Source organism: Equus przewalskii, chromosome 24 (assembly GCF_037783145.1).
Source record: "Equus przewalskii isolate Varuska chromosome 24, EquPr2, whole genome shotgun sequence".
Classification (NCBI taxonomy): domain Eukaryota; kingdom Metazoa; phylum Chordata; class Mammalia; order Perissodactyla; family Equidae; genus Equus; species Equus przewalskii.
Window position 1 is genome coordinate 22,899,763 of NC_091854.1, and position 27,378 is coordinate 22,927,140.

The window sequence follows — 27,378 nt, forward strand, 5'->3', positions numbered from 1 at the left end:
AATTAAATTGGCCAACTATTTTATCTTGTTGTTTTAATCATAACAGTATAAAACTATTCTTTTAAGAGCTCCTTTACCTTCTTGGTATTTACATTAAAACTTTGCCATTATTCTGAGATAAAATCTCATTGCTTGTTACTGTTTCTTTTTCCCACCTCCAGGCTCTTTTCTTTTCCATCCCTTTATTTTGATAACCTGACCTTGTGTTATTCAAAAACATGCCTTTTAGCATGTGGAGTATCAGAATTAGAGATTTCATCCAGCAAACAAGAAGCATGTATTAAAAATGATAATGACATGATAGCTTCCTTCGAACATTGTTGAAAAGCCAGACAACATTTCATCTTCAAAAGTGTAAGAGGCATATTGTGACCACTGAATGCCAGACACCAGTACATCCCTTTTATTGACATGATTAAGAATCTTGCTGTTAGTATTTGGATGTGTTTCATTTGAACCTGCCTGCACCTGTTCCCAGAGGGCAAACAATTGCCCGGGCTGTCACTCTTGTGACAAGTTGGCCCCATTTGAACTGCCAGCTAACAATTGCGTTGGCCGCCTTGATGAATACACTGTGCTGAGCAGCCCGTGAGTGATCGAGTGCTGCGGACTGAGAGCTGACTGAGAGAGGACCCCGCTTTAGGAGTGATGTGTGAGACTCACCATCGTTTAAAAAGAACGACAGCTTCCTTTTCTCTGCATTTATGTTGGCAACCCTAGGCGCTAATTCACCAGTTGAAAAGATATTGTCATAGATGAATGTTATAAAGGCTGGGGGGAAAAGTGTCATGTTGCTCAGAATAGCCTTTTAGACTTTTATGGGCAATTTGGATGATAGTGCCTATGAGTAAGAGGGAGAGACTAAGTAGCTCCTCATGAGAAAGTTGAGAGAGAACTTGTTCCCACAATACGAAGAAAAGAAAATAAGACTAAAAGCAATTAGTTTTTTTCTAGTAAGAGAGATATTTTACTTGTGCTATTTTTCAATCTGTTGAAGAAGTAAACTTTAAAGACTTTTAAAATCCCAGAGTCACAAAACTATTGTTTACTTGGCTCACTGACTTCAGAAGCTCACTCTTCATTTCTTGGCCTGATTGTGGGCTTGAAGAGAAGGCCGAGGGGAGCTGCTCCTTCTGTGGTGAGGTTATACACTCCGTGGACTCACTGTAACTTGTCTGCTCACTGGGCCTGAGAGGATTAGGGGAAGATTGTCTGTGGCCTTCTGGTCAGAGTCTATATGTGTGATTTTTGCATAATTAGTCAAACTCTAATTTTTCTTAATGGTAAGAATTCTTCAGTCTATATTCACTTTTTGATTGTTGAAGTAGAAAGTCATGGCTTTCAGGTGAAGACTTAAATTCAGCTTCATCTTTTCATTCACATAAAATACTTTTCTATGAGGTTTTTCTCTAGTTTTGAATCTGCCTTATACATGGCAAAGGCGCTACTGAGACAACCAATAAAATCTTGTGGAATGCACAGGTGATTGACTAGATTAATGGATAAATATAAAAAGACTTAGGCAGCACATTGTGATAAAAGATTTGATTATATTCTCGATATTTTAGGTGTGCACTTTAGTGTTTAGAAAGTGCAATTAAAAGTAAATATGGAGGAACTTTTAAGCTTTCTTTTTCTTCTCCTCCTGCTATATCTGCATTTACCTTTAGATATTTACCCTTACAAAGTAATGTATATATTTGTCTCATTGATTAATTGAGTGAATGAATTATCCATATGAGGACATATGCTCTCCTTTGAGACAAATAACTAGTCACTGTTCATAACTGGGAGTTAATGATTTCTACTTCTATTTTCGTTAAGCATACTCTTATTCTACAATATTTGTGGAGTACAAAGCACTTGTCTAATTAGGCATTATTGGTCATGAAGATATTGACTGAACTACAATATCTAATATAAAATATAAACAGATTTTTATGAACTCATGAGTATAATCAAGATAGAACTATTAATACAGTGATAGTAGGATATATAAATTCACATGTCATGGTTGATTTGAAGAACATAGGAGCAGTATTTATGCAGATTTTGCTGAACCCTTGGACTAAAGAAAGGGAAAGAGAGACACAATTCATACTAGAGTTCAGAAGGGTTTTGTGTCCACTGGGTTGGGATACATGGTATGTCATTGGAGTGATCTAAATATTTAACTGAATTTATGTATTTGAATTTGTGCACTTTAATCAAAGCATCTGTATGGGCTTCAAGCTAGTAAGCCAAAACAAAGTAGTTAAAATCAGGCCATTAATGGAGGAAATGACGAATTTAAACTGTAGTAACACCGTGCTCCATGCTAGGGGGCGAGGCAATGATTGCAAATTAAGGTCAGGACTTGTAATTGGTTCAGAACAGACACTATGGCTACTGATTGCAGTATGAGAATAACAACAGCTTCTAGGGGAGCTAGCCACAGTCACTTTAGGAAAATGAACAAACACTTTCCTGAACATGCACAGTTGACCCAGTGTGCTCATGCAGAGGGAGGCAGTGTGTGTCCAGAGTGTGTAACCTCTGTGGAAGCAGGGACCTGGCCTGCCTTTTTCTCCATTGTGTCCTCAATACCTAGAACATTGCCTGACACATGGGAGGTGCTCCTTTAGTGAATGAATGAATCTATGTAAGTGGGTAGGAAGGTGGAGGACAATTTAGAACCTCAGTTATGAGGAGGAAGAGCTGAGTTCATCCTGAATTTGCTGGACTGGTGTTGACTGTGGATGTGTCTGTGGTTTTTGCCCTTGGTCAAGTGTATATCAAGTTTGCTGGGCAGGCAGTATAAACAGTGGAGATTCAATTCCACTGGTTAAAATCAGTGGAGTTAACTGATATATACATATAATGTTTGTGAACGCCCACACAGTGTTCAGTAGCTATTTGTTAAGTAACAAATCACTGGATGACATATATTTTCATGCACATAGTGTCATGGTCAGTATTATAAATAAACCAAGGAAGGTTTTGACAGCTATCTTTTCCTTTGTATTCATATTGTATGCCTCAGAGTGTTTTAACTGGACTGTGTCTGGGTTCCAGAGTGGTGAACAAAATGAAGAATGACCAAAAGATATAAAAGGGAGGGCAGACCATGAATTCCATGAGTTCTGGTGTTTTGGAGGGAACTATTTTCCATTCGTATTCTGGGGTAGTAATAGTGGAAAGTGAGGTAAGAGGAGCAGTGGCGGGTCCCTGACAGTGGGGACTTTCTGTCTGAAGGCCTTTTGGCAGATAGAAGGGTCTTGGTTTTACTACAGTGGGTCATTACAAAGAAGTGTTTTACAAAACTTGCTACCTTATAGCTAGTGGACATTTAACTTCCCGGGGCCTTACATTCTAGATCTAGAAAAAGAGGATAAATAACTATTCTTTGGGATTAAATGAGATGATTGTAAAATGCTTACCTTATTATTTGGCACATAGTAGGTACATAATCATGATCAGGTTTTACCTTTTATCCCTCTATAAATGGTAACTGTGATTACTGTTCTTAATATAATGTACAGGGTGGAATCATGAGAAAGACATTTATTAGAATATACTATACGTATGATTTCATAGAGGGAAAATGACTGAAAGTCATAAAGAAATGATTAATTGGTTTGATTAGGTGAAAATTTTTTTGTCATGTAATTTCTACAATAACTTATGGAAAGCAAGTAGAGTTATCTCATTTTGCAACCAAGAAAACAGAGGCTTAGAGAAGTTAAGTAGCAAAGCTAAAGTCAAAGCTAATAAGTAGCTGAGTCATGATCGGAACACGTAGGTTTATCTTTACAGGAAAACATATTATTTTCTCTCAATCTTATGTTGCATGAAATAGTAATGATGCAAAAGAAGGAATAGTTATCAATGACAGGAAAAGAGAAGGCAGTAAAGGATTTGAGGACTGACTGAAGGTAGAGAGAGAAAAGTCAGAGATGCTGTGTAGGACATGGAAGCGCAGCACCAAACTCGCTGGCTTTGGCCAAGGACTCAGGCAATGAGTGCAGGTCATTTCTTTACCATAAAGACCGACAGCAGATTCTTTCACCATCAGTCCCTGGGGGGAACACTGGAGAGACAAATGGAATTGGGTAGGAGGCAGAGTTGTTTACCAACCTGCCTCGAAGATAACTTTTTACCTCCTAATGACAAAAAACTTACATATGTGTCCTCAAACTTCCTTTATATAAAAACTTGCTTTATTTCTAAGAGAATAAATAAAAGCAGTGTTGAAAATCCCATTCCATGGCCCTAAAGCATTTTGAGCTTTTTCTTAACCAAAGTCCCCAAAGTGTCGGTATGAAAATGAGAGCAAGAAATGAGAGTGAAGCTAAATCATGCAATGAGGTTAAAGAGAGATTTGAAAGCGGAAATGAGTTTATATGGGAGGTCAGGTCCCCTCTCTACTTTGAGGCCATTCATTCTCTTGATTTTTCTTCTCTAAAGGACTGACCCAAAGTTGGACTAGGGCGTGTTTATTTCAGTGTTTTGAAATAAAAGAATACAGTTAATGGAAGCTACTCAGGAAAGATAGAGGAGCACTCAAGTATTTATTCTGTGAACAACTTTTAGAGTCAAAAGTAAGAGTCAGCATGTCAATATTCAGCTGGTAAAGATGCATATTTTTGGAAGTGCAAAACAAGTATAACATTGTGTCCTAGTTAATCGTGCAGTTAATGAAAGCCATTGATCAAACTACTAGCAAACAGGAGTTGTTTTTCTTTTTTAAACAAACAAATGAGAGATGCTTCATAGAGGAGGAGGTCATAGTCCCTAAAGTTTCTGAACTGGTACAAATAAGAGAGAGGACAACTGTCCTTGATCTGCTCTGTTCCCTACGGAGAGACAGCATATCCAGGTTTTATAAAATGGAGAGAAAGAATGAGTGGCTAAAGCATGTGATTCCTCTGAGAAACAGTGGTCATCAGGTGCCTGTCAAGGTACTGGGACACAAGAACAAATGGAATTGTGCTTAAGGGGTTCTGTTGCTTAAAGGCTCTTTACAGTTTGTTTTTTACTGCTGTGTAGCATCTCTTGAATCTTTGTGGAAACTCTGATATGTCTCTGCGACTATACTTAAAATGCTAAACCCTGTCATGGAGAGCCGTTGGGGCTGGAGGAACTGAGATGAGAGGATAAAAGTAAAGACAGGTTTTTCTTTCCTTAAACCCTGCACCAGCTGCTGCAGCCATCTATGCAGCTGCCACGCAGAAATAAGAGAAACAGAGAGCAAGGAGAGAGCAGAGAAGAGAAAACAAGAAAGTTAGGCAGGTTGAAGTATAGGGTATTTAATTTGAAAATGTGTTCTATAAAAACAATTATAAGCACAGACTTATTGGTTAAAAAATCAAAAGCAATTTTGTATATCTCTGGCCTGCATTGTGAGCGGTGACTTTTAGGCGTCCTCTTCCTTAGAGAGATTCAGTGTGTATATTACTTTCTTGGAGATTTTTGGAAATTTTTTGGGTAGTACCAAACCATTTTTGGCTACCGTAAATTTCTAGACTGCATATCTGTAGCATCATATCAGAGTACTGCCTAGATCTCCGAGAATCTCTTTCACAGATTCTGTGTGCCCACCTCCCAGCTTCCATACCGTCTGCTGTCTTCAGAGGACAACCCTGGGCTACCAGAGTTACTTCACCCTCAGGCACAAAGTGCCTGGAAGTGCCAGGGAGTTATGTCCCCTAGGGTGGCCCGCAGCCATGTCTGATGGAGCAGAGTAGGAAAGTTCAACTCCTCCCTCCAGGGAGGAAAATTCTAACGTCATTTAGACTTCAGAGGGCCCCATGGGATCCAGCTGAGGTTGAGATGTTGCTTGAAATTGGTCCCTTGATTGACTTCTTCCCTTCTCTGCCCTGCTTCTCCTACACTCTTAAGAGTTTCTCCTGGAGCATATCCTTAATACGTCACTTCCACATGAATCCTCATCTCAGCATCTGCTTCAAGGGAACCTGAAATAAGACAATATCTCCTTCTCCACACAGACACGTACACAAGCATCACTTTAAAATATTTATTAAGTGTCCAGGTATTGTGCAAATGCACAGACCTTCTTACCATACCCAGCTACCAGGGTATACTAGTATGGTGGATATTACAATTGATAAAAATTTAAAATTGATGCACAGAGAATACTGTGGCTATCCAAGGCAGTAATTAAATAAGGGCTCTTGCTGAACAAGCAAAAGATTAGTCAATTTCTTCTATAACAAAATAGGTGCTTACAAAGGTATCCCAATAAAACGGCTTTCAACCAATAAAAAAGATACAGTTGGTTTTCAGTTAAAGGCGATTTCCTGTTGAAGACTTCTATAGATTCATAGATTACAAAGGTTTTTCTTCAAGATGACAATTATCTAGAATAGATGGGGAAAGGATATCAAATCTAAGTTATGTTAAAAATTTCAGTATGATTCATTACTAACATAATTCTCACAGTTAAATAAATTGCTTTATGGAAAAACAGTGATGTCATCATTTTTATTTCTTGTAGATATAAAAACTGCTTCATCAACCTCATCCAGAAGTCACTCGTATTCTAGTTGCAGTGAAGATGAATCTGCACTGGGGGACAGGGAAATCCACACGGAAAACAGTCCAAATGAAAGTGCCAGAAGTTCATCTTCACAGGACCTGAATGAAAACGATGAGCCAGGAAAACCCCACCTTCCAATTGAGGATCCCCTAGAAATTGACACTGAAGACCAAGAAATGATAAAAGCAGATGTGGAGACCAAGCCTCTGCCGATAGAGGAAAGCTTGGAGAATGTTCTTGAAGAAGAAACGAAGAAAGAAACCCCAGAGATTGCAGAGGGCTCATCTGAGGAATCCAGGGAACATGTTTCCAAGGAAGAAAAGGAAAAGGATAAGAGTAAGCTTTGGGAAGGAAGCACGGATAAGGCAAAGGACAAAAAGGCAGGTGCCCGTAGGGTGGAGCAAGGTGGTAAGTATGGTCAGTGAGTTGACTGCCATTGTCCTCATGCATGGAAGCTGATTTTGGTCACTGCATTCTGCCAAAGCTTGAGAAATACTATTGTGATAATGCCAGAGGGATTCAATTTTTTTCCTATTTCTCTCTTTGTCACACAATCATACATGTATTTTCAGCTTCCTGTTTTCTTTCTATTGCATTTTAAAAATTACTTGAAATTCTTATATGGCCTGTTTCCTATTTTCTGTAAATTCCTTCCTATGGTAATTCTATCTCAAGAATCAAATAAAACACAATATGTGTCTGAAGGCAAGGGTATGTGTGGCTTTTTAGAGGTTATTTAATACTAGTAATGCTATTTGTTTTTAGCTATATATGCACTTCTATATACATAGCTAACACTGATAGCGCTTACTATGTGCCAGTTCTAAACACTTACAGACATTAACTCATCCAATTCTCACAACAGCCCAATATCCCCATGAATTAGGTTCTATGATAATTTCTCTTTTTTACTGCTGACAAAATCATGGCTTGGAGAGGTTAAGTAAATTGTCAGGGATTCCACAGCTAATAAGGATTCCTAGGATCTAAATACAGGCAGAGTGATTTCAAATTTTCTAAAGATTCCCTATTATATCTGTCTAATAGGAATTTAGATTTAGATAAAAATATAAAAATTTCATAGAAAATTCCAAACTTTACTTTGAGCTCTTCTCTGAAACCACGTAACTTCCTCGTCCAGGTGGTGCCTGGGTGTGTAGGACCATCCCGTTTGACGCGGAGGAGTGAGAAGTGTCCCAGGGCAATCAGGCCCCAGTACCCTAGACACGTGGGAGGTCTGACACTTTTCTTGACTTTAGAGGGCAGGTAAAGGACTGATTTGTATCCTGTGGGCAGCAAATTGTGCCTGCCAGATACTTGACTCTCACACAGCACCCTGTGCCCTGTAACTCATGCCTCAGTCCTTTCCCTGCTCTCTCATCTGTCTCCCGTGCCAACATGCCAAGCATTCTACTTGATTCCAAGATAAAATATGTTTTTACATTTTAACATTACTAGAATCCATCTGTATTTAAAACTTATGAATACTTTAACAAATGTCTATAATATTTCTTTTAGGACCTTACAAACTGTTAATAAACTACTGGGGCCTGAATTTAGGAATTGAGGATGTTGAATAGTTAGCTTTCGATCCAACCATTGCTATTAACCTTCTACTATGTGCAGGGCACCGTGGCCAATAAGAAATGTGTAAGAGAGGGTTGTTCTCATAAAATATTAAGGGGAAGGCTTGGCACACCAATAACTGGACAAAACCCATAGTCATACATAAAACCAGACAAGGTACAAAGGCTGTGGAGTTTCAAAGGAAGAGAAGTCACATTTGGTTAAGGACACCCTGAAAATGTTTATGAAGGAGGTGTTTGAGGAAGACTTTAAAAGTTAGGTAAGATTTTGAAGGCAGGGTGGAGAAAGATGAAAGCATTCCAGACAGTGAGGTGTAGCAGGGAATATGGCCTTTGAATAAGTTATCAAAAATCACACTAGAACGAACAGTTTGACAAACTTCAGCCCATGGGCAAAATCTGGCCCTCAACCTTTCTTTTTGTGTTGCCTGTAAGTTAAGAATTTGTTTTCTTTTATTTTTAAATGGTTGGAAAAAATCAGAAGAAGAATAGTATGTGTTGACATGTGAAAATTATATTAAATTCAAATTTAGATGTCAGAAAATAAAGGTTTTTTGGGAACAGAGCCATGCTTATTCATTTACATCTTATTAGTGGCTGCTTTGTGCACTACAAGGGCAGAACTGAGTAGTTGCAACAGAGATCCTATGGCCCACGAAGCCCTAACAATGTACTCTCTGGCCCTTTATAGAAAAAGTTTGCCAATCCCGCCCTAGAATTATAATGCAAAGACCCTTCACATTTTCAAAAAGATTTTCCCACCTATGAGTCAAGATTCTTGTTAAAATGTGTATAAAACAATTCAAATCTTTGATCTTAGATTTCATTGCTCCATTCTGGTGTATATAATGTATAACCTAGAAAATTTGTACCATTTGGCAACCGTTGATCACAAAAGGTAGAGATGTTAAAGGTCAATAGTAATACTGACATCATTATTATTATTCCTTTTATTTCCACTTCAGAAAACTAGATTGTTTACTTGGACTTATGTAATTAGACATCTTTTTATAAAGTAAGATGCACAAAATGTAGGCTGTAATTAGGCGATGGACAGAAGCAGAGGTGTTGGACTAGGGTCATGTCACTGGAAGATAGTGTTTTTTTCTGGATTTGTGAAATGAAAAGTGTGTTGGTTTATTATTTTTCTCAAAAACATTGGGAAACCTGTTTTCTTGACTTGATAACATCTATAATTTTAAGGCATTTTGTTATTATCTTTTTATTAAGGCAGGTTCAACACTAGATGGCAAGGTTTGTGACTATTTATCTTTCTTACACTCTAATATATGTACCAAGTCTCTTTATCAATGTTTATTTTTCATTAGGAGCTTATGAAATACATGAAATAACATTTAGAAAATAGAGAAAAGTAGGGGCTGTCCCAGCGGTGTAGCAGTTAAGTTTGTGTGCTCCACTTCAGCAGCCTGGGGTTTGCTGGTTTGGATCCTGGGTGTGGACCTGCATGTCGCTTATCAAGCCATGCTGTGGCAGGCATCCCACATATAAAGCAGAGGAAGATGGGCACGGATCTTGGCTCAGGGCCAATCTTCCTCAGCAAAAAGAGGAGGTTTGGGGCCCAACCCCGTGGCTGAGTGGTTAAGTTTTCATGCTTCACTTCAGTGGCCCAGGATTTTGCTGGTTCAGATCCTGGGGCGCAGACACGGGACTGCTCATCAAGCCATGCTGAGGTGGCATCCTACATAATACAACCAGAAGGACCTACAACTAGAATATATAACTATGTAGTGGGGGGCTTTGGGGAGAAGAAGAAGAACAAAAAAAGATTGGCCACAGAAAAAAGAAAAAAAAAAGAGGATTGGCAGCAGGTATTAGCTTGGGGCTAACCTTCCTCAAAAAAATAAAGAAAGAAGAGAAAATAGAGAAAAGCAGTTTAAAAAAATTACCCATAGATTTATCACACACAAAAAAATCTTTGCCTTATTGGGTCAGGCTTTTTATTTATAAACTTAGTTTACAAAGGTGTCATATTTTTTGTCATCTTTTTATAAAATGTTATATTCTGCTTTTTATTCTTAATGTTATACTATAAGCATTTTTATGTTGTTATGTAATCTTTATGAACATATTTAATGTCTGTGAATTATTCTATTCTGTGGTTTTCTCATAATTTAACCATTTCCTTATTATTGGATATTATATTTTTTCCTACTTTCACTATTATTAATACTTTAGTATCTTATTACCTAAGGTAATTTCAAATTTATAATTACTTTCTTAGGCTAGGTTCCTAGAAGTATAATTTCTGGAGCAAAGTTTATAGACATTTTAAGGTTTTTGATACATGTTTTTTCTTACAAAAAATTGATTGAAAAGTTTAAACAACGCAGAACGGATGAGAATAAAATGAGAGCTGAATTCTTCCTTGTCCAGTCTCTACTCTTTTTCCTGAGACATAGAGAGAATTGTGGATAACACGTTTTTTGTACATGATTCCAGGAATTTTTATATGTGTATATATATATATAAATGTATTGATGTATTATGTACATGCATATATTATTATATACAGATGGAAACATATGATACATTTTGTTTTGCAACTTCCTTTTTTCACTTAACAGTATCTTGAATATCTTTTCATATCAGCACACATAACTGTACTTTATTCCTATTTATTGTACATATTATTCCATTATATTGCCTTAGTATTTTATAACTTGGCAAATTTTCTTAAAAACATCTTGCTTTCTGTGCAAGAAATCCTAGTTTCGTTCTCTGGCCCATCTTATAGAAAAAAAGAAAATTTCTGGGTTATGGAGGCCTAGAGAGTATAATGTGCACTAGAAAATAAGACATTAATAGATAAAACAAAACAAAGACTATGTGAAATATTCAGATGCTGTCGAAGGACTAATGCCTTCAAAACCTGAGCATGAGTGGATTATAACAGTTGGGTGCTGATGTTTTTAATTTTTAATTTATTTTTTTGGAGGTAAGTGCCAGGCTGAGCTTATCTTGAACTTAGAATTATAGAACACCAGAGCTAGAAGAAAAATTTAAGATCACTGAATTCGACTTAAACATAGAGAAGGAAAACAAAATGACTGACAACTGGAAAGTGGCAGAACGAGGATTAGAATTCACATCTGGTTTATAACTCGGTGTTCTTCCTGCCATACCGTGCTCTTTGTGGTTCTCAACTTTTCACTGAACTGTTCATCGACATAAAGCTAAATCAATTAGAATGAGAAAATATAATTGTGAAATTTATATATGCTAATTCATATCAGTTTCTGGAATTGGAGTAGATTTGAGTAGAGGAAAATCGGAAATCAAATTCAACTTTTTTATAGTTTCTTTTGTACTTTATCGTATGTATAATTTGGCTTACCCCTCAAAACCTATGACCTTTTAAATATATACACAAGGAAATAATGCAATAAATTTGTAAATATTTAAAGTAACAGACTAAAAGAAGTTCTAAATATTCTCAAAGTCCTTTATATGAATAAACATTTCTAAGAAAATTTCAGATAAAACCAAGCAGGTCTTGATTGCATAGTTCACTACGTTGATATTAAAGTCTGGCAAAGAGGTTATGGCTAGTTTCTCTTTCTTAACCGAGTCTTCAGTTAGATGCTTCAAGGAGAGAGGGATGGCACCTGTTATAAACTTGAAATGAAGGTCATTTAGGTGACTATGCTGCAAAACCAGCTTATACAAATTAGAACAGAACGCTGGTGAAGATTGAAATGTGTATATTTTACTTAGATCTGGACTAAGTAACCTTAGGTCAAAATGAAATGTGGGCTGAGATAATGTATAAAAGATTTTCTCTCTGGTGTCGGCCTGGTGGCCCAGCGGTTAAGTGTGTATGTTCCGCTTGGTGGCCCATGGTTCCCAGGTTTGGATCCCGGGTGCGGACATGGCACCACTCGGCTTGCTGTGCTGTGGTAGGCATCCCACATATAAAGTAGAGGAAGATGGGCATGGATGTTAGCTCAGGGCCAGTCTTACTCAGCAAAAAGAGGAGGATTGGCAGAAGTTAGCTCAGGGTTAATCTTCCTCAAAAAAAAAAAAGATTCTCTCATATTTATATGGTGCTGAATTAATCATTTTTCAATTAGACTTGGATTAAGAACTGTGATTATGTTAAGAATAGTCTCTGGTCTAAAAAATTACCTACAATTAATGATGTTTTGTAGTGTCTGAACTAATACAACTTAATCTGAATTGTTTTCACTTAAGATCATAGCAGGAGTTAAATTAGTAAAGTACTACATTCAGTGCCTTTGTACCTTTCAGATTGATAACATAAAATGATATTTTACTTCTAACTACTTTATAATACATCTGACTTAATTGGGCTTTGCCCAGTCTACCAACAAATCAGGTGAATTGATGTAAAAGATGCGTTGTCCTCAGTTAAGTGGATGAAGTAAAGATTATAATTGCTAGCCAAAACGACATAGTGTCCTTGGGAGTTAATTCAGTATTATAGGGCATAATGTTATTTTAATGTGTTTATTTTTCTTTGTTATTTTTGGTTTAAGCTGTCTTAATGCATTGCGACACAATCTTTGCAAGGTTCTAATGGTGGAATAATTCAGGTGCATTAATTTGTGAAGTTAATATAATGGATACATTATGAATATAAAAACATAATTGAAGAATAGAGTATTTTGATGTAAAGTATAATATAAAAAGTATATGGAAGTAGGCATTTTATACTTTTACAGGTTTTCCCTGCCATCCGAAAGTAGAGCATTTCTATAAAATCTTTTGTAAGCTGAAACGGCGTAAAGCAAAGAAGCAATTACCATTAATTTGTATGGGAAAAATTTGGGGGCGTTTCCAGACCCCCAAAATAACCTCCCAAAATAAATCGAGATAAAGCACAGATGCTCACAAACACAGTTCAAAGCTTGGTGCTGAAATGCTGAGTGCAGTTCCCGGGGACGGAGCTGGGAGCGCCACTCTTGCTCTTGGGGTGTGCGGGGCGCCTGCTGCCTCAAGCAGGGCTCACTGCCAAACAAACACTAAAGCTATTTTTCACTTTTTGCCTGTTTTCGTAAAAACGGACAGCCTCTTCGGATTTCTTTCGATTGGTGAAAATAGGTACTAATGTAGGTCTTTCGTACAAGTAAAGTGACTAAAGTGAGCAAACTTTTGGTTGATAAGGGAAACCTGTATATGGGATTCAGGAGAAGTCCTAGTGCTTGGCCAGGTAATTTAAACCTAAATAATGGTATGAGGAAAGTACAATGCAATTTTGTCATTGCACAGGCAGAATAGAATCGTCCTGACGAAAAAACAAGAAAATTCTGTGTTCTAAGACTTGCAGTCTAAGTACAACTTCTGAGTGAACTGTGAAAGAATGATTATTGGATCCAATAGATTTCTTTTTGTTGGGCATCTGCTTTATGCCACACACTGTTCTTGGTGCGAACATGATGAAGTCCTTGCCTATATGAAGTTTCTATTCTAGGGGGAGAAATGCCCAGCAAGTAAAAGATAACCATGTAATGGGCTATCTGGGCTAAGTGCTAGGAGAAAAATAAATTAGGGTGAGGCATAGAGTGATGGTTTGGGGAAAGGGTGACATTTTAGGATGGCTTCTTTGGTGAGGGAACATTTGAGCAGGGACCTGAATGAAGTGCAGGCGTGAGCCACGCTGTCATCAGCAGCGGGAATGGCATTTGCAAAGACCCTAACTGGGAGCAGAGTTGCTGAATGAAGGATTCGGAAAGGAGGCCAGGGTGACAGGAGCAGAATGGACAAGCCAGAGAGTGGTAGAAGATGAGGCCAGGGGGAGAATTTTATTCTGAGGTAGGAAACCATTGGAAAAATTGGGTCATACAACTGACCAAATGACATGACGGGAAAGTTTTGAAAAGATTATTCTGGCTGCTGTGCGGAGGATAGACTCTAGCTTTCTGCAACTGTTATCTTTGAACAGCTGTGGTCTTGAGTTTGTAATTAATCCTGGGTTTTCATGGGCCATGTTTCAAAGCCAAAGGTAACACAGGAACATCTTTACTGTGTAGGTAGATGATGTTAGTGATGAATTTTGTCATGAGGAGTTGTTGGGAAGATAATTGATTGGCTACATAAGGAATGATCTGAGAGCTGGGCTAGTTTTCAAGGTGACCGGGAACTTGGAACAAACTTAGGTATATCTTTACTCTGCTTTTATAGCCTCCTTACATTCTTAAAATGTTCTTAAAATTCAGATGAAAATTTCTTGGCAAAGCTTTCTTCTGATATTGACTTGCCAAGAATTATTATTATTATTATTTTTTTAAAGACTGGCACCTGAGCTAACAACTGTTGCCAGTCTTTTATTTTCTGCTTTATCTCCCCAAATCCCCCTGGCACACAGTTGTATATCTTAGTTGCAGGTCCTTCTAGTTGCGGCATGTGGGACGCCTCCTCAACGTGGCCTGATGAGAGGTGCCATGTCTGCGCCCAGGATTCGAACTGGAGAAAACCTGGGCTGCTGCAGTGGAGCACGTGAACTTAACCACTTGGCTATGGGGCTGGCCCCTTGCCCAGGATTCTTAGCATGTTTTAAGATGGGATCAGTTTGTTTTGTTTCAAAACAAGCAGAGGAGAGGGGCTGAATTTAGAAAGCTTGCTTACTAATATTGAAATCTATATCCTTGCCACTACTTTTTAATTACTAAATTATCAAATGTAGAAAGAATTGGTGGAAATTGTGGCATTGTTGGCTGTAGTGCAGGAACATAAGGCCTGTCATCATTATAGGTGAAATTGTTAATTGACACCTAGATTTTTGAAGAACATCTAGAAACATATATCAAAAGCTTCTAAAAGTATCATGTTCTTTGACCCAGAAAATCTAATTCCAGGAATTTATGCTAGGGGAATAGTCAGAAATAAGTACAAAAATGATTGTAAGTAGTACTTAAACTAGCTTTATAATCACACACAAAAAATAGAAATAATTCAATATCCAATACCAGGCACTTGGTTAACCAAATTTTAGTAAAACCTTATTAGAACATTCTATGCAGTTATGGAGAATCTTTTTTATTTAATGATATGTGGAAATCATCACAATATATCGCTCAATGAATAAAATGGGATACAGAATGCTGTCTATAGTAAGAGTAGAGTAAAAAAATACTTAGAAATCCACCAAAATGTTAACGAGTAGTTCTCTCTGAGTGGTGGAACTAGAATAATTTTAGTTTTCTTCTTTACACTTTTTTATCTTTTCAAGCTTTAGGTAATAAATATGTACTATTTTGATATTTAGGGAAATTACAGTGCATATTATTCTAAAATGTATTTATTTTCATAATAAAAAAGCTAAGATTATAATCCAAAAAATTTTGGTACTTTAAAATATATCTTATGATATCCTATATCATTTGGGTGGAAAAGGTGCTTTTCTAAGAAAGTCTCTGTATGGGTCTCTTTGATTTTGCTATTAATACTCTGAGAACTGACAACTACCTTTGCTTTCAGTGGTCACCTTTATGGAGAGGTAACGGAGGGAGCCTTGGGGGATGAAGGGCTAAACAGATAGCGGAAACAAAGTGATGTGTCACCTTGCTGGCATGGGGGTCTCAGCGTGCACAGTCCTCCCTCACTGTAGTAGTTGAAAACAGTCAAGGTTAGACACTGGCCAAGTTCTTGCTTTTAAGTTTCAGTTTCAGAAGAGCATCTGAGAAAAAATAACCAAGTGAGGCCTTTTCTGGTCTCACACCTGATGAGCCCTTGATGCTCAGGCCAGAATCTCACTCTTGCTGAATCTGAAACTGCCACCATCTAACTGTACAGGCTCTCATCTACTTCCAAAGCCTAACTCACCAGGGGCAAGCAGCAGACGTGGGCTAGTGGCCAGCACAGTCCTGAGACACAGGGACTACAAGCTTCACTGGCAATTCTGAGTGAGTTGTAATTTTGAGATTATGCTAGCACTGTTTGGCTTCTTAAAATAGTCTTTTGGTTCAATAGCTGCTAGTTATTTATTTTAATTATTGCTCATTATTATTATTGTAAACCATATTTCTTTATAGTCTGGCAACTACTTGGGAAAAAGCCCTAGAGGTATTGTTGGTTCTAATGAAAGAAAGCTTCATGTAATTGCTATGAAATCAGACTTCCTCCCATCCCCCTGTCCTAGGGATTCTTGAGTTAAGACAGTTCTATTGTTCAATTAACCAAGCAGAGTTATATGCAAAGACCTAAAATACTCTTTATTTAAACTCTGTAGTTATACGGTATCAACATTATTATAGTGGGTAAGATGGGATTTAACTTACATGTACTATGTATATAAAGTTCCTAAAATAAAGGTTGACTTGATAACAAACCCAACTATAATGTAATTGTCATGAGTTGATGTCATCTCTAAACTACATTTTTGTAAAAACTTTTTTGTTTGGCATATTGGATGAATGAGGAAAAGATGTTAATTTTTTTAAGAGAATACGTTTGAATTCTATGATGTAACTCTCTTAATTTCCATTTTTGCCCTCTTAAGATTAATATAGTTAAGTCATTCCATTTTTTCCCCAAAAGCCACATGAGGCAGGCATTTCACTGTTTGTTTTCAAACACAGAGAGAGATCAGAAAGTAACTAATTACGCCTTAGCAATTCACCTTAAAGTGAGCAAGAGACCATATTCTAGTTGTTTTTCTATAGTTACAGTCTTTGGATAAACTGAATCAGAATATCTGAGAGGAAAGGAAGGAAGGGAGGGAAGGAGGAAAGGAGAGAAAGAGGGAGAGAGACATAGTGGGAGGGGGGAAAGGACATTTTGGAGATAACCATGTTCTCACCTAGGAAGGCAGATCTAGGACTAGTCTTTCTTGAGTGAGCCTTTGTTAACCAGAAAGTGGCATAATGGTAGATGTCAGGGATTTAGGAACATGGATTATCAGATGATAGGCAAGGGATGTAGACAGGAAGGTGTTAGAGACTAAAGACAAACTCAATTGATGTTACAGCGTTCCCTAGAAGCATACCAGGTTGGGTGATGATACTTAGAATAGAAATGCTCATCATCTTCATCATAGCGATTACTAATTACATGCTTAGGAACTTGCTGATGAGTGGAAAATAAGCACGCTCTACATAAATTCCTTCATTTAATCCTCCCAATAGCCATTGAGTAGATGTATCTTTTTGACAGATGAGTAAACTGAGGCTTAGGTTTAGGTCAAAGAACTTGCCCAAGGTGACTCAGTTAGTATGAAATCTGGGCCCTGAACTTAGGTCTTCGTGATCCTGAAGCTCCATGCTAGTAATCAGCTGCAAATAATGCAATTCACGCAACAGGTTTTACTGTCAAATTTGTAGGAATCATGCGATAGCTTTTTTGCTGTGTCCACATGGAGTGAGTATTGGGGTCAAATCACTAAAATCTACTAATGGATGAGATGCTCGTAGTGGACTCAGCTCTGGTAGTTTTAGCAATTTAAAAGAGCAGTGATGATTAGTGTCATAAAAGCTATGACACATGTTTCTAGAAAGGAAAAGGCAACTAAACTGCATTTTCAATCATTTCATTGCATGTGCATTTGGCAAATCTGTCACTGCTTCTGGCTGTTGTTTTTTATTGATGCAAGTATTTCTTTGCATGGATTCCTTTGCTTCATGATCTATTGTCTTTTCTTTTTGAAATCATAGCTTGGAAGCTGTTTAATCTTCATAGATTTTTAAAACATGGTCACATTTTAATGTGAATGCTTTTAAATTAACTCCACTTGCCGAAATGTGAAACAGCTCAGCAATGTTCCCATGACTGTTTTTATACCTTTTGATATTTTATATGGTCTCCAATCAGTTGGACAGATAATAGATGAAGCCGTGGAGCCTGGCTGCCACTGCCTCGATGATGCTAAGTCTGGTGTCAGCAGCCCAGACGAGGGGGAGAAGTGCTCCAGGAGGCCAGACATGGATACAGGTGCAGGTAAGGGCACATCATTACCTACGAGAGACCTTCTGAATCCTCTGCAAAAGACAGCCCCATCCCATCTTTCATCTTCCTATCCCTGTTTCCTTCTTCTGCCACCTTTCTTTTCTTTTCACCTAGTGAATATGGTGGCAGGAGGTGGTTGAAGGGGACCTTTAAAGCTGACATCAGATAGGAATGTCATTATCCTTTTTTGAATGCATTGGTGTCTAGAATGAAAAAAAGGACTTCAGATAATAAAAAATATTGGTAGGGATTTGCAGATCAGTCTATTTCCTAGCCCACATCCCAGTTAGTTGACCAGGTAGGTGGATTTGTCTCACCGACCCGTTGGAGACATGGAGAGCCAAGGCACATTTCACAATGATTTGTCTGAGCTGCTTATTTTTTAAAATTAGGGAAGAATTCATTGCCATCAGTATGACCTGGCTCTTGGTGATGAGCATTCCAGCTGCAGGAGTGCCAATTAGAGTGACTCAGCAAACCATGACTCCTACACATCTGGTCAAACGGCTGTGTCCTTGAAATCAGCTTTCTCCATATTTAGTGGGTAACATTTTAAAGACATCCTGATTTGAATACTTGTGTCTGTGTGTGCGGGTGTGTGGGAAGGGATGTTATTCATTTTATTCATCATACGGTCGGATCACTCCACCTCCCATTTTCAATGATAGTCATCAAGCATTCTGAGGTATTTGAGATTTTACCCCATTTTCAAGCCAAGTTACCCAGCCACAGTTTCAGGGATGCTAGCAGAAGATACAAGATTCCTGGGTCAGAGAAAAAGGACTTTATTACTCCCAACAAATAGCAACAGTCAGAATATTTGCACTTAACATTGGCTCCGTGAGCTCCAATTCCCCCTGAACAAGGTGGAGAGGGCCAGGTGGCACTTGAACATGCAGTGGGCAGAGTGACAGGAGAAGGACCCTGAGCTTAGAGAATCCACATCTTTTAGAATGGGCATTCAGCCATAGGAGTTCTGGTGCACCTCCCCAAACATTTTGCAAGGCAGGCACAGGAGTTGTTATCCATCAACTCCTATTTCAGCAAGAAAATCTAATCTACTGTAAGCAGTGGGAGGAAAGAGTGGAAGGAAAGTTGGTTAGGGCTTTCTGTGTTCCAGGCACCGTGCTGAGCATTTTACCATTTTCTATCACAAGGATTCTGTTCCCATTTGATGGCTAAGAGAATGAAGGCTTAGAGAGGTGTTCTTTCCCAAGTTCATCCAGATAGTAAGTGGCAGAGCTGGCATTCTCACCCAGGTCTGTCTGACTCACAAGCACACACTCATTCCACTAAATCAAATTGCTCCTGTTTGTGAATATTGCTTGCTCTCATATTCATTATTTTTTTCAAAAGCCAATGAGGTTACCATCAAAAACCCTAAGTCATGTATTTACACTGATATTTCTTAGAAGGGCTTTAATTACTCTTTCTGACTTGCTTCAGGGATGTCCTGACGCCCCTATGGGGTGTGTGTGTGTGTGTGTGTTCATATAATAGCTCAGCTGGATGCCATTAGCACTTTCTTTCCTAGAATTTAAGCATAGTATATTATTATATAATGGCGAGGCAATTTTATTCCTCTGTTTTCCTAAATGTTCTTTAATTAATCTATAAATTTAGAGGCCAGCTTAGCAAGATAGAGGACTTTATTACAGTTTTTCATAACTGATTTTTAAATATACTTTCATGCAGGAATTTGATTAGCAACAGATATACTATTAAAGAGACTTGACACGCACTGTTGTTTCTCATTGTTTCCATTTAACTTTGTTTTAAACCCAGTAATAATCTGTAATGAAATACAATGGACCATAATCTCCCAGGTGTGTGGGCTGCATGTCCTCTGAGTGAACATTCAGTTCTACATTTCCCTCTGGGAGCTTCTAGGTACAATTTAGGAAATAACTGCTGTGATATGCTGATGGCCACCAATGAAAGTCAGCACCAAACCCACTGATAGACCTGAAATTTCTATCTTACTCCTTTGAAAGAAGATATTAAAACTTACCTTCCAAATACATTTTTAAGGGAAATGTAATATCTGCTATTATTGGCTTGCCTCAAAATGGTTTATTGTAATAGCTGGCAAGAGACCAAGGGAATGCAACAAAGGATAGCCATGTTTTTTATTGGGAGAGGAAATGGAGTGATAAGACAGTCTTGAATGAGGTAGCAGAATAGGAGAGAAGTGAGTAAGATTAGGGCTTTAGGTTTCTGGTAGACTGTGGGTGATGGGATGGGGTGTGATGGCTAGCAAGTAAAAAAGGCAAGTGAGTAAAAAAAATGAGGAAGACACCTTTGCCTACTTCATAAGTTTACATAATTTGAAGGCTGACACCTTGGTATGATAACTTCTTTTATAGTATCTGGTCCAGTGTCTTCTATAAATGAATAAGATTAGATTGATGGAAATTATGAAGAAGACCATTTTAGAAGCTCCTCTCTCCCTAAGAATTATCCTGCATTTGGAAAATTTAAATGCTTTGTGTATTTGGAATGACATGCCTTTATTTATTTTGCACGAATCATTCCAACAAAAATACATGTATTTGGTAAATAATAAGAAATCCATTTGAAGCCTTTTAAGAAATACATTGAAGTTATATTTATAGAAGTATGATAGCTAGTACACCCAAATTTGCCAGGGAATTATGGATGAGAACTTATGAAATACTTCAAGAAGGTTATTTATGTTGAAAATTGTCCCAGACTACAAAGTTCTGTCTTGCTCTGTGATCCTGTTTTGCCAAAGGCAAATCAGTTTCTGAACATAGATGGGAGGTATCCTGACCTGTAATACAAATTGGTATCTTTAGTAAAAAGTCTTACCTTGAGCTACAGTGTTATTTGATGACTAAATCTAAATAGAGTAGCTTTAATATATGAGAGTAATGTATTGTATAATGATCAGCTCACACTGTATTATGATTGTGTTGCTAATGCCCACATGAGTATAAGAAACATAAGCCCAGGACAGGCGTAAGATGATGCTATAGGGAATGATGGTTTTTCTAAGAAAATAAAATACTCATTGCTTTTCTTATTGCATAATTTTTCTGCAAGTCCTAATATTTCAAATGAAAGTAGGAAGGGGGTATGTGTGTGTGTGTGAACGTGCATGTGTGAGTGAGAGAACGAGAAATTTTGCTATTCCAAGATAAGGAATTTTTGTTTGTTTTCAACATTTCTGATGCTCAATTTTCCTTTAATATCAATGTGTCCATTAAATTTGATAGCATTTCTTTTCATCATGGAAAACCCTTGATATATATCAATGTCTCATATTATACAAGATTATATGTAATATCTCCTCCCTTGTGCTCTTTGATTAAAGTAACCTTATTTTCTAACCTTATTTGTATAGCACCGAATGGGAATTTAATGATGGTAATGATGGAGGAAAGTCCAGCATTCGACTCAAACAAGGAATCAAAGCAAGCTGTATCGGAAATGTCTACACTGGAGAAGACAGAAGCGGTGGAGGAAGACGAAGTTCCCCGGGGCAGGGATGCTGACATCATAGAGGAGAAGGGGGACGTAGCACTGAGGGAAGAAGCAGGGGCCGCCGAGGTCCCCTTGGACCGGTGGAAGCCCGAAGCAGAGCAGTCAGCAATAGTAGGGCAGTTTACAGAGGAAAGAGAGATCCCTCAGGGCATAGCCAGTGGGGCAGAGGTAGCAGTAGAAGGGGATAAAAGGCTGGATAAAGAGGGGTTAAACCCCATGGGAAAAGAAGCAGTAAGACACTCGGGAGGTTTGAATGAAGACCAGGCTCCTGAAGAGCAGGCCTTGACGCAAACAGTGCTGCAGACAGAGAAGGCAACTCCTGAAGAGGAACAGGGTTTGGAGAAGGTGGTGCTTGCAAGCAAGGCAGCAGCTCTGACCTTTGAGCACATTCCGGAGGCAGCAGCCCTGAGAGAAGCGGTGACTCCAGAGAAGGGAGAGTCTGAGAGAGGGGCAGCTGTGAGCGAGGCAGGGCCTGAAAAGCCACATGTGGAGGACAGTGAAGAGGAAGCATTCACAGACCTAGAGGACATGGGGCCCGTGGAACACACTGCATCTGAGAGAGAGGATGGGTCAGAAGAGGCAGTACTCAGGAGAGAGGAAACAGCCAAAGAGAGGAAGGCAATTAGGGAACTAGAAACACCTTTGAGCCCCTCAACTTCTGAGAAGGTCCAGGCAACCCAGATGGGGGTTTCAGAAGACAGCCTGGAAGAGCTTTGTGAGGAAGACGTGGAAAGGGAGAAGGTTGAGAGTGAGGCAGAATCTAATAGGGAAAATGATAGGAAAGAAATGTTACCTGGGGAATTAGATGCAGCAACAGAGACGAGGAAAGCTGAGAGGCCGAAAACAACTCTGGGGGAAACTGAATCTGAGAGAGAAGAGGTGACAAGGGCAAATGCCTTTCAGGATGAAGAGCAAAAGTGTAAAGGGGGAGAGAGGGAAACTGTGAGGGAAGGAAGACCTGAGGAAGAGACACAAGCCCCCCAAAATGAAATGGAATGTGATGCTGAGAATGAAGCACTGGTGGGGACATCTAAATTGATTGAAGACACAGGGCCTCAAGGAGAAGATTCACTGAAAGAGGGACAGGTGACCATGTTTGAAGCAGCACCTGGATTTGAAAAGTCACTGGAAGATATAACAGCTCTGAGGAAAGAGGGAGGAGGGGAAAGACTGAGAGACGGTGGAGACAGGGAGCAGGAAGGCAGAGCAGAGCTGCTCGGCAGGGAGAACATGGTTCCCCCAGAGAAGGAGAACAGAGTTTCCTCAGAGCAGGACGAAGGGCCTGGACCAGAGGGAGAGGGCATGTTAGGAGCTCCTGAGAGTGAGCTAGCAGGAGAGGCACAGGCCCCTGAGGCCAGGATGACAGCCACAGGCGAGGCCATGGAGTGGGCAGCCAAAGGTCAAGATGGCCTTGCAGGATGGGAGGGGAGAGAAAACAAAGAGCCTTTACAAGGGCCAGAGGGAGTGGGGGTCATGACAATGACCCAAGAAGATGTTCCTGAAGGTGACTCCATGATGGCAGGAAAGTTGAGTGTGGAAGTGATGGTTGAGGACCCAGAGGAAGAGGTGGATAAAAAGTGCACACTAGGGACAGGAGTGATGAGGAACAGGGCCACAGAGGGGGACAGGAGCTTGCGAGGAGGAGTGGCTGTGGCTGAGGAAGCTCTCCACCAAGGAGGAGGAGCCGCAGAGAAGAGTGAGGTGTTGGCAGATTTGAAGACAGCTGAGGGGAAAACAGAAGCAGAGAAAGCCGCCTCCTTTTTAGATGTTGCTGGTGAGGAAACTTGCCACCAAGCAGATGAGTTCCTAGGAAAAACGGCAGCTGCAGAGAAGGTGGTGGCAGAGGAAATAGAGCTGAGCAGGGAGGAGGTGCCAGTGGTGGAGAAGGTGCCAGTGACTTGGGCACCAGAGGTGGGGGTGGGGGCTCTAGGGGGACGCTCAGATCTAGAAGGGAAGGCCCCGCAGCCAGGGCAGGATCAAGAGGACAGGGAAGCTGAAACCACTCAGCGGGCAGAGTCAGCGGGGAAGGAGCCTGGTGCGGGGAGCTGTGGTGGGAGGCAGGAGTGGGGCACAGCTGAAGGATTCAGACTAGAATTATCCCAAGAGAGAGAGCCAGAGCTGAGGAGAGAGAGTCTGCTGGATGGGGAAACACTTCCTGTAAAGCCTGATTGCACTGGAATCCAAGAGAAGCAAGAGCAGACAGTGCAAAGAGAAAGCGATACAGACATTTCCCTGAACAGCAGGAGGGCCTAAGAGACCTGGTGACAGATGGTGAGTTTAAGCCTGATCTGTTTGCAAGACTAAACAGATACCCCACCTAGAGTCCCCTCCCCTTTGGGATGGCTCATCTCTTTATCAGTCCCTGCAGACACACAGGCTTCAGTTCTGTGCTGCTTAGCCCCAAGCCCATCAGGACACAGCCAGTAACATGGAGGTGGGCCCAGAGCACATGCAGCGACCCACCACCCACCTCTATCCCCTTTGCAACTCTGAGTCACCGTCTCTGTCTTTGCAAGCACAGCTCTCTGGAATAGGGAGCCCCGTACCTCTCCTCCATGGCCCCAAAGATGAAATACAGAGAGAACGTGCCACAGGGACCCACCACAGAAGGAAGGAATCAAACTCTGTTCCAGAATTCATTTCTCTTTTAGTGTTTAAAAGGATGGCTGAGATTATTTGTTTTTAAATGGGCTCTACGCCTTCCTTCCTGTAGTTTTGTGAAGTTGAATATATATATATGGATATATAGCATAAATATATGATATATCAAAATATTAAAAATTTATAAAAATATATGTATACATGTAAAATATTGAAGATTGTAACCAAAGGCCAAAATTATTTTTAGCGTTTCCTTGTTTTCCTGCTCTTTCCTTGATGCCCTCAGATCCTTTGAGCCCAGTTCCTACTATCCTGAGTGATTATATTCATAGTTCTCCTATCATTTTTATTATTTTTCAGGATGTTTTAAAGATGTCTTCCGGAAGATGTAAAGAGTGGAGAAAGATTCACCCAAGCATCTCACCAGGACTTTAGACTTTATCTGGTTTGTTGTTAGTCACTGTGCTTGGTGGAGCTGGTTCCCAGTTGTCAGTGCTGGTGGGCAGCTCAGTGCACACCCGGAGAATAGCTGACTAGATCCGTAGGACCTCCTGAGGGCAGTGCTTCCTAAGGGAGGACTGTGAGGCTGTTAGCTAATGTGTCTATGTTCAAATCAAATGACTAGTTTTCAACTGTTTGACTTTTACCAAAGATCACTGGAAAGGCCCAGTCCTGATGTCTGGGGTTTGTTTAAATTCCTCTTTATTTGTAATCAAGTATTACTCCCAGTTTCATACACGAGAGTTTTATTTAAAGTCTTTGGCTTGAGGCTTTAATGACTTGCTCTGTGAAGATGCGCCGTAAGGGTCCTTCCATGTACATTCAGTTCTACAGTTGGCTCCAGACCTGTCAGCCCTTCCAGGACAGGATTCCATGGCATGTGTATTCACTTACACTTAGAAATGTCCATTCTTTCTATTTATGCCAGAAGCATAATTTAAAGCAGAAATCTTATTTCAAAATGCCCTTTTTTGTGTATGTTTCTGTAGTTTTGCTTTCTGAGGTAGAGTGGTGCATGCATGTGGCATTTTGTCCCTGGGGGCCTTATTTACAGGGCTGCTCAAATTTAAATTGAAGTAGTGAATAATTTAGCTGAGTGAAATGAGTAACAATAATTATAGCAGGTAAACGTTGCACCTCAGTACAAATACCAACATTCTAGACTCTAGACTCTTCGCTTGATGTCATTCAATGGAAAAGAAACTTGGATTGAATTAGTGTGCAGCTCACCTTCCTGAGTTAGGTTATTTCAAACCTGTGAACTGACCTTGCAGTGCATTGTAAATCAAGTCACCTGGCTTTCTAAATTACTCCCTGATATTACTAGAGATAGTTGTGCATCAGTGTGCCTCCTGGAGATTTTGATTTCCATGAAGACATCTTCGTTCACACCAGTCCTCCAAAAGGCACACATGTTTGGCCATCCTTTCTTCATGTGAGCAGGTGAAAGAAAATTTCCTATTGTAGTGGTTCTCCAGCCACACTACACATTAGACTTTCATGGGGCGCTTTCATGAATGAGTCAACCCCTGGCCCCACCCCAGAGATTCAGATTTAATCAGTTGTAGATGGATGTAGGTGTCAGTATTTTTTATTTTTAATTCTTTAGTTGATTCTACTGTGTAGCCAAAATTGAGAACTGCTGCCGTAAATCATCATATGATCCATGCTGGCTGCCCTATGTCCCTAGGGACCAGGCATATTCTCTTTATAGGTGTGTTTCGTTCTAATAAATGAAGGAGTCATTCAATGATCAAAGATATAATGGACTAGTTGCTCTCAAAATATGGTCCCTTGATCAGAATATCAGCATCACCTGGAACTGTTCCAAATACGAATTCTTGCCCTCATCTCATGCCTATTAAATTGGAAGCCATGTGGGAAGCGCCTAGCAATTAGTGTTTTAACAAGCCCTCCAGGTAATTCTGATGTACACTGAAGTCTGCAAACTGCTGTCATGAACTACTGATTGTACTGAGGATTAGTCTCAGTTGGAAAATGGGTTGCAGAAGCATTGTGAACTTTCTCTCTTTGTTTCTCTACATCTCTCTCTCTCTCTTTTTCTGTCTACGTTTCTTTCTTTCTCTGGGAAAGGGTACTCACTATAAAAGTGATGAATTCAACTTTAAACTCATTTTTATTACGACTATGATGATGTGTACATGAAGTCCTTCAGCCCCAGCCCCTATTGAGGATGAGCATCACTCATGCACATCATAGATGCTATTGTCTGTCTGAGGTTTTACAGATTTCGTCTACATTGTATCCAATTTTGTTTATTACTGAGCTGCATTACTGTGGAGCTCTACAGTATTTTTTCACTGATCTCAGTCTCAATGCTACAGAGCACTTTGAATACATAGCACCTTATGGGCAAGATTGTAAACTCGTTAATTCCATTGAAGAATGAGATTTGTACGATGTGCTAAATGGAAATTGCATTGGATTATTTTTATATGTAACACATTCCGTCAAAACATTCTGTAACATAATTCTACAATCTGCATGTGGGTTTAACTGTGAAATTCAGTGTTGTGATATTTTGATGAAGTGAATTCTTTCTCTGCAAATACCACGTTGATAAAATTATTTCTATGTTCAATTGAACTGATTTTTTCCCTAAGTTCATTATTAAAGGCATAAATAAACCATATGTTTACAGATAAGACATGTGAATGATTCTTTATAAATGACTAGACTTTCGACATCTTCTTTGTCCTTTTCTTACAAAACTGAAACTCCATAAAGCAGAGCAGAGAGAATTAGTTTCACTGGGCTGTGTTTTTGAGTATATGTGTTTATATCAACTGACTGCATTCATACATGTCTTTCACATAAATGGAATAATGCCAGAGAGGAAAATTATCACCACCGTTTCATACATAAGTAAATAGAAGCTCAATAAAGTTAAGTGGCTTATCTAAAATCGTGGTCAATCTCAGGTTTTCTCAATCCAAACTCTGATTTATGTTTTTAGTCACATAGATTTCCTTCTAGGAAGAGGTATAAAATAGATACTAGGATACTGTATGTGAATCTTACATATTTTAGTTTATTTGCAGAAAAGGAAAAAGCAAATTTTATTAATATATCCTGTACCAACAAGAAGGAAGTTATATTTCCAGCCAGTGTAGGTCAAAGAATACAGTAGATTATTTAAATAATTCAAGAGAAAAATAGACAACCAAAGTAAAAGTAGGGAGAATTAAGTGCCTTGAATTTCTT

At 39.2% G+C, this 27,378-nt stretch overlaps 1 protein-coding gene across 6 annotated transcripts in view; it reads left to right on the top strand.

The window, feature by feature from the left end:
* Positions 1–26,819, top strand: part of ERICH3 (glutamate rich 3) — a 104,164-nt gene extending 77,345 nt beyond the window's left edge. For all 6 annotated transcript variants that reach the window (XM_008525040.2, XM_070592125.1, XM_070592126.1 and 3 more), the window contains 4 exons: positions 6,497–6,946; positions 17,911–18,036; positions 21,413–23,823; positions 24,514–26,819. In XM_008525040.2, the coding sequence (XP_008523262.2) occupies positions 6,497–6,946; positions 17,911–18,036; positions 21,413–23,805 (2,969 nt within the window). In that variant the 3' untranslated portion in view covers positions 23,806–23,823; positions 24,514–26,819. The remainder of the gene's footprint in view (positions 1–6,496; positions 6,947–17,910; positions 18,037–21,412; positions 23,824–24,513) is intronic.
* The last annotated feature ends 559 nt before the right edge of the window (positions 26,820–27,378 follow it).